Below are 8,315 nucleotides of genomic sequence, written 5' to 3' on the forward strand. Positions count from 1 at the left end.
TTTACTGCTCCTAAATGTATGCAACTTATTTTATAATATGTGACGTCCCCTTATGGCGGTTGGCGCTTACGGTATTATTAACGCCGCTCCAATATTATTACGGCGCTATGCGACGTAAGCGCCAGCCGCCATAAGGTACCTTTTGCCACGGAACGTCACATATACTTTCTTATGAATTTGAATTCTATTCACCTATATTAAACAGAATTCATTTTATTATAAAGTGGCTAGTTATTGAAGGCTGGCCAGTTATTGAAACCTTATACCAAAGACATATGTAACTTCGTATGAGACGAATAAAGTCTAAGGAAAAAACGTGCCTCGGAATTCAAGTAAAAGTCATTCTCGAATAGATGGCGCACACACCTTTAGCCTATCCTCGGCTAGATGGCGTGACGACACCGTTTCATATTTAACAATTTTAACACATAGATATCAGTGAATGAACATGGATCAAAATGATATAAAAATAATAAAATCATTTATCCATATATATACATTTTTTGATAACTTTATACGTTTTCATTTTGAGTTTTAGTCGTGTGTCGATAGATGGCAGTAAATTTACAGTGACTACAAAATTTACAATGACAGGACCCCTCTATACTATCTATTCTTTTTGCTTATACTAAAATGAATTCTGTTTATGGTGAATAGAATTCATTTTTAGTTTAGGGTTGCCAGTTATTGGCCGGTACTGTCGAATTACCCTACGAGCCATAGAAATTGGGAATATAGTGATATTGACCACTCGTTTTCAATTCTATTAGTAGAATCTGAATGCCTAGTAGTGGAGATATATGAACGAAATACCTACCCGAAATCGAGTGGTCGAAATTCAAAAATCGGCCTCCAGAGATAACCTATTTAAATATCGTTGGAGAACAGTATCGTATCGAAATACCTATTAATATCGTTTTAAAACCGGTTAATTTATGGAACGAGAACTAAAAAAATTCGTTCTCTCTTCTTACCGGTAATATAAATTTTATGGGTCGCGTAGAACGATATTATACCAGTAAAGATCGGTTTTCCTATGATAGCGGTGCCGTCATATAGCGGCCGTCTCTATAGCTACTAAATAATACGGCAAAATATGGATGTCGTAGTATTTGTATGGAGACGGCCGCTATATGACGGCACCGCATCCTAGGAAACCAGAGCATTAATCTCGGCTCTGTTAAACTTGTCTTCATACGCGAAAGAGATAGCAATATTACCTCGTTGTATACATATTGCTTCGTTATTCTCAATTTAACCGGTTAATTTCGTTCCACAAAAACGAAAGACGAACGAATTTGGCATAATCTGGTATCTCAATAGTTCTTTAACCGGTAACCGTAAACGAACGAAATCCTTTTCGTTCCCGGGTGGTATAAAATAATGAAAAATATTGGGCGGTATAAACGGTTTCGAGCCATGCTTTTGACACTAACAGATCCGATCCATATAGTGTACTACATCAAATTTTAAATGTATAATATACAATATAATGTCATTCAAATTAGAAACAAGCCGTAAGACTCAGTTACACTAAACCATCCATCAACGTTTAAGCGTATGAAGGAAAACGGTTTGAAAAATAAAAAAGAGGCCTGCCGGGCTAGCACATCATTGACGCGACTGTATCAGTTAGACTACCTGTCCCCCTCTTTAAATAATCATCAACTTCCTCGCTTTATCCCGGCATTTTTGCCACGACTCATGGGAGCCTGGAGTCCGCTTGACAACTAATCCCATGATTTGACGTAGCCACTAGTTTTTACGAAAGCGACTGCCATCTGACCTTCCAACCCAAAGGGGAAACTAGGTCTTAATAGGATTAGTCCGGTTTCCTCACGATGTTTCCCTTCACCGAAAAGCGACTGGTAAATATCAACTGATATTTCGTACGTAAGTTCCGAAAAACTCATTGGTACGAGCCGCGGTTTGAACCCGCGATCTCCGGATTGAAAGTCGCACGCTCTTACCGCTAGGCCACCACCGCTTCGCAAGTCCCTCTTTAATTAATACTGTTAGAATAAGACGGGCCTACTATTCTAGGTAAAGAGAGTGATCGTACCTTAAAATGCTGCTGTGCCGCCTGCTCCTCCGCCTCGTACTTATGTTTGATATTCTCTATGCGCATCTGCTTCAGGATGCCCGCCACCTCGATCCTGCAACAAAACTATGATTAATGGCGTTGTTCGTAAACGTGTATTATCTGGGGGTTGTCAGAAAAAATGGTACCATTTACTTTTTTTCGAAAAACTATCATCATTTGGGTTATTTAGACTCAGAATCACGAGTACTATTGAGACTAAAATTAGTGTCCCCAGTTTTTCATAAAAATTTTGGGTGTCAGTTTTGTAACGGTCCAAATGTATGTGAAAATGTGTTACAAAACTAAAAATTTTTTGGGACACATTTTTAGAGCTCCGTACAAAACTTTGCTCACGGAGCTCTTTTTTTTTTAAATCTCTAGTCCTCGTGATTCTAGGTAGAAATAACCCAAAAGTTGATGGATTTTCGAAAAAAAGTAAATGGAGTACACTTTTAAGTGAAAATGCCCACCTAAGGGCGCCCGTCCGCAAGCAAGGGTGGGTGCACGGAGCAGGTGTGGGAAAAATACTACTCATATTACTCTAATTTTAACTGTAATAACAGTTAGTAAAAGTCTAAAATCTGTCATACTGCCTGCCGCCCCTCGACCCTGCCGCCGGCGGCCCGGCTAGGGTTACCAGACGTCAGGAATTTTCCTGACATGTCAGGAATTTTGGCCGTTTGTCAGGAATGCGGCCGGAATACGAAAATGTCAGGAATTTTAGTGAATTAGCGGACTTTTCTATTATGTACCTAAAAAGGTACATTATTCAAATTTACTTACAACAAAACCCAACCCAACCCAACTCAACCCTTGTATAGTCTGTAATAGATTCGAAGGCCAAACCCAAACCACATTAAATTAATATAAACAATGTATTTATCAAGTATACATAGATATCGCTTACGGCTAGCCCGATCCCCGCTCCCCCACCCGTCGCTGATATGAGCGTCAGGAAAAATATTTGCAAATCAGGAATTTTGTCAGGAAATCCCGAATGTGTATCTGGTAACACTAGGCCCGGCTGGCCTCCTTGCTGTAAAATCTACTCGACCAAATTGAGAAGGCTCCGTCTTATTACATATTATTAGCAATTACATTATCTAGTTACAATCTTAACTCGATAGAATTATCATACATTACCGCACAAGTGCAATAATATAATAAAAAAGCACGCGTGCGTAATATCTAGGGTTATGAGCCTAAAATCGGTTCAATAAATTCCATGTTACAAGCAAGTGTGTAGAAATTAATACATTACGACTTTACGACATTACATTACAAGTGCCATAAATAGGAAATTCGCAACGAGTGGCGGTAAACTAAAACACGACCAGAGGGAGTGTTTTAAATCGAAACGAGTTGCGAATAACCTATTCGCACATGTATCGTACTTCGTTTTACAGTACATAAAAAAAATCCTTTAAATTTTCGACTTAGTCACGTAATGTGCTTATTATCAATTTATCACACTAGTGCGGTAATGTAGCACCATATGTACTATAATAGTACATTACGATACAAGTGTGAAAAATAGGAAATTCGCAACAAGTGCAAAGTGGCGACAAACGACCGAAGGGTGTAATTACTCCCACCCATTTTTATGTTCTGTGGAAAGTACCTGACTCTCATGTTGTCCTGCAGACGGCGCAGAGGCCCGAGGTACTCCTGCGAGCGCCCGCCCCTGAGCTCGGTGAGCTGGTACTCTACATGTTTTATGCGCTCCGAGTACAACTGCTCGCGTAGCACGGTGAACTGTGAAGTACCTGACTCTCATGTTGTCCTGCAGACGGCGCAGAGGCCCGAGGTACTCCTGCGAGCGCCCGCCCCTGACCTCGGTGAGCTGGTACTCTACATGTTTCATGCGCTCCGAGTACAACTGCTCGCGTAGCACGGTGAACTGTGTAAAGTACCTGACTCTCATGTTGTCCTGCAGCCGCCGCAGAGGCCCGAGGTACTCCTGCGAGCGCCCGCCCCTGACCTCGGTGAGCTGGTACTCTACATGTTTCATGCGCTCCGAGTACAACTGCTCGCGTAGCACGGTGAACTGTGTAAAGTACCTGACTCTCATGTTGTCCTGCAGCCGCCGCAGAGGCCCGAGGTACTCCTGCGAGCGCCCGCCCCTGACCTCGGTGAGCTGGTACTCTACATGTTTCATGCGCTCCGAGTACAACTGCTCGCGTAGCACGGTGAACTGTGTAAAGTACCTGACTCTCATGTTGTCCTGCAGACGGCGCAGAGGCCCGAGGTACTTCTGCGAGCGCCCGCCCCTGACCTCGGTGAGCTGGTACTCTACATGTTTCATGCGCTCCGAGTACAACTGCTCGCGTAGCACGGTGAACTTTGTAAAGTACCTGACTCTCATGTTGTCCTGCAGACGGCGCAGAGGCCCGAGGTACTCCTGCGAGCGCCCGCCCCTGACCTCGGTGAGCTGGTACTCTACATGTTTCATGCGCTCCGAGTACAACTGCTCGCGTAGCAGGGTGAACTGTGTAAAGTACCTGACTCTCATGTTGTCCTGCAGCCGGCGCAGAGGCTCGAGGTACTCCTGCGAGCGCCCGCCCCTGACCTCGGTGAGCTGGTACTCTACATGTTTCATGCGCTCCGAGTACAACTGCTCGCGTAGCACGGTGAACTGTGTAAAGTACCTGACTCTCATGTTGTCCTGCAGCCGGCGCAGAGGCCCGAGGTACTCCTGCGAGCGCCCGCCCCTGACCTCGGTGAGCTGGTACTCTACATGTTTCATGCGCTCCGAGTACAACTGCTCGCGTAGCACGGTGAACTGTGTAAAGTACCTGACTCTCATGTTGTCCTGCAGCCGCCGCAGAGGCCCGAGGTACTCCTGCGAGCGCCCGCCCCTGACCTCGGTGAGCTGGTACTCTACATGTTTCATGCGCTCCGAGTACAACTGCTCGCGTAGCACGGTGAACTGGCGCTCGAGGTTAGCTGAAATGGTTAAAAAGTGAGGTCAGTTAAATGATAATAGTTGGATTTGGAGACTTCAATCACTGGGTTACATGATTGAGCAGCGGTCAGCAACAAGCGGCCCGCGCACCTCTCACTTGCAGCCCGCGAGCCCTCCTGACTATATTGTATGTAATATTGACAAACGACAATGTCTCATAAAGTCACAAATATTAACAATCAATTCCCGCCTTCAATTTCACTAACTACTATGTGGCCCTTGGCTGCTAAAAGATTGCCGACCGCTGTGCTTGAGGGTAACATAGATCCTAATATAGAGAGAGATAGTCAGTATTTTGCTTAGATATGCTAAGAAAATCGCTTGTAAAAAGGGAATTTGGTCAAAAATAAATCATGGAAATAAATAAAGTGTATCCTGTAAAAGAAAAATTATAAAATATGAATAAATAGAGATTTTTGTCAAAATATGTTTAAGAATGTATGAGTAAATTCATTTCTAATATTGGAATGGAAAAATATGCAAAAATCTAGGTAGGTATAGTTTCACATTATTAAATTGTACAAAAGGACACGAAACTTAATCGCGTATTTAAGTTTTAAAATTTATTAAAGTTCTCTTCTTCGAGACCACGGGGACAACTCCGTCCTCGAAACGTTGGAGGTAAATCTTAAAACTTAAATACGCGATTAACTCCCGTTGTACAATTTAATAATGTGTAAAAACTGTGTAACTGGCGGGAAGTTGCGCAGGATCGGGATAGGTGGCATGCTCTCGATTCGGAGGCCAAGATTCTCTTTGGATAGCTGAGCCAAAATAGTTACTTAGTAAATATGGCAGCAAGCAGCACTTTGCTTATATAAATTGAAATTGGGTTTTACTGTAACAATTATTTTAGTACAATTAACGAAAACTCTTTCTTCCACACTCAGGCTGTGCTTAAAATATTCTTATTAATAAATGTTATAAGCATGTTAATGTGAAAGGAAATACTTAAAAAAAAATTATAGTTAACAGATTCATTGCCAGCCATACAAGACATCCGCGCTAGGCCACAAAAATTTTGCCATATATAGCTGTAGTACCACGATCCCGACTATCGGGTTGTCCAGCCTGAGAACAAAATCATAAAATACCCCATAGTCTGGTTTTCGGCACTGAATGTGTTAAAATACTTACATTTAACCGAATAACTGTGAAATGCGAAGAATAAGAAGGTAAATACATACTAACAAATTAAAAGTGCTCACTAAGAAAATTACCAATATAAAGCAATAGGTCAAATACATCAAAAAACCAGCCAAATGCAAGGCGGACTCGTGCAGTAAGGGTTCCATACCATTACCTAAAAACAGTAAAAAAATCATATTTGTTGTATGGGAGCCCCACTTGTCCTTTGTCACCCAAGCTATTTACAGCAGTATTAGAGCAGATCTTCAGAATTCTTAACTGGGAAAGAAAAGGTCTTATCATAAATGGAGAATATCTACATCATTTAAGATTTGCAGATGAGATAGTACTATTGAGTGAGAATCCCACAGAGATACACGAAATGATCAATCAATTGGATGAGGAAAGTACAAAAGTTGGGCTGACAATGAATTCATCTAAAACAAAAGTCATGACAAATGGACCAAAGGCAAAAATTGAATTAAGAGGTACAGGCGTAGAGTATGTGGATGAATATGAATATCTAGGCCAGACAATATCTCCAACGGACCAAATGGAAAAAGAGATCAATAAAAGGATTGGTAACTCTTGGAAACGCTACTGGTCATTAAAGGAGATCATGAAAAGTAAGGAGATCCCAGCATTAGAAAAAGGCAAGATTATAAACACCTGGATAACACCATGTATGTCTTATGGATGCCAAACCTGGGCCCTTACAAGCAGAAACATGAGACAATTAGAAGTATGCCAAAACTCCATGCAGAGGAGCCTATTAGACATAAAATTAAAGGACAGAGAAAGACATTAGACAAAAAACAAAGGTGATCCCCATAACAAAAACTGTCAAAAAACTTAAGTGGAGATGGACAGGTCATACGATCAGAGGTCAAACAAATGGTCACAGAAACTAACCCATTGGTACCCCAAAGATGCTAAAAGAAAGAGAGGCAGACAGATACTAAGGTGGGAAAATGATATAAAGAAGGTTGCTGGACCAGCTTGGAGTAGGGAAGCGCGAGAGAGAGTGCTGGAAGGTTTTAGAGGAGGCCTATGTCAGTGGACAAGCTAGAAATAATTAAAAATAGAGGAAATAAAATAAAACATGTAACTACACATAATATCTAGCAATAAAGGCTATCTTTATCTTTATCTTTATTTATTGCTACACTGGCAACAGAAACACATCATCTGTGAAAATTTCAACTGCCTAGCTATCACGGTTCATGAGTTACAGCCTGGTGACAGCCAGACAGACGGACAGCGTAGTCTTAGTAATAGGGTCGCATTTTTAACTTTTTACCCTTTGGGTACGGAACCCTAAAAACTATATTGCTATGTATCTAAAATCATACTATAAGACACATTAATTAACCAAGATCCAATCCATCCATTAATTAAACAAGTATCGTGCTAGTATAAAATGTGTATTTTAGTTGCGAAAGCATCAATAATCAATGAAAAATACAACTGTTTGTATCCAAAACATAATCAGTTGTTAGTAAACATAACCTCAAAATACCAACCTAAATTGTCCAGGCACTCATTTCTCCGGCGCTCGCACTCGCTCTCATCCATCTCCGAGGAGTCATCGGAGTCAGGCTCGTCTGCCTCCTCGGCACTGGAGTCCCTGTCGGGACCCCGGGAGGATCCTCCGGACCTCTCGGTTTCACCACCAGACAAATCACCATCCCCGTCACTGTCGCCTTCCACTTTCATAGACGGCATTTTGTACGAGTTTATAATGGGGTCACACGCGGTAAACAAGCTTTTTTCGAAAAGTAGGACAGATTTTTCTGTGATTTGGCTGTTTTCGCTCCCTTTAGATGCCAAATTGCCAACTGTCAATGGCAAGCTGTCATTTTTCTTTTTTTTTTGAGATAACAAGGTGTTGCCACGTTGCCAGTGTCAATAATAGGCTGTCCATTAAAAAGTTTCACAATAAAATTGACGCTTGAATATTATAGATGGTCAAGCAAATCTTGTTAGTAGAACAAGGCGCGAAATTTAAATTTTCTATGAGACGATATCCCTTCGCGCCTACATTTTTCAAATTTGCCGCCTTTTTCTATTGACAAGATCTGCTTGACCAAAGAATATATATAGTAGAAGAGCCGGCCGCAAAATTTTTAACCGACTTGA

General features: G+C 41.6%; 1 protein-coding gene across 1 annotated transcript in view; it reads right to left on the reverse strand.

Moving 5' to 3' along the window:
- LOC134796980 (breast cancer metastasis-suppressor 1-like protein) overlaps positions 1–8,015 on the reverse strand; it is a 145,198-nt gene extending 137,183 nt beyond the window's left edge. Inside the window, exons 1-3 of the mRNA XM_063769173.1 lie at positions 7,700–8,015; positions 4,879–5,029; positions 2,063–2,156 (exon numbers count right to left, since the gene is read on the reverse strand). Coding sequence (XP_063625243.1) covers positions 2,063–2,156; positions 4,879–5,029; positions 7,700–7,901 — 447 coding nt within the window. The 5' untranslated portion in view covers positions 7,902–8,015. The remainder of the gene's footprint in view (positions 1–2,062; positions 2,157–4,878; positions 5,030–7,699) is intronic.
- Between the last annotated feature and the right edge of the window lie 300 nt (positions 8,016–8,315).

Source organism: Cydia splendana, chromosome 14 (genome assembly GCF_910591565.1).
Source record: "Cydia splendana chromosome 14, ilCydSple1.2, whole genome shotgun sequence".
In the NCBI taxonomy this organism is placed as follows: Eukaryota; Metazoa; Arthropoda; class Insecta; order Lepidoptera; family Tortricidae; genus Cydia; species Cydia splendana.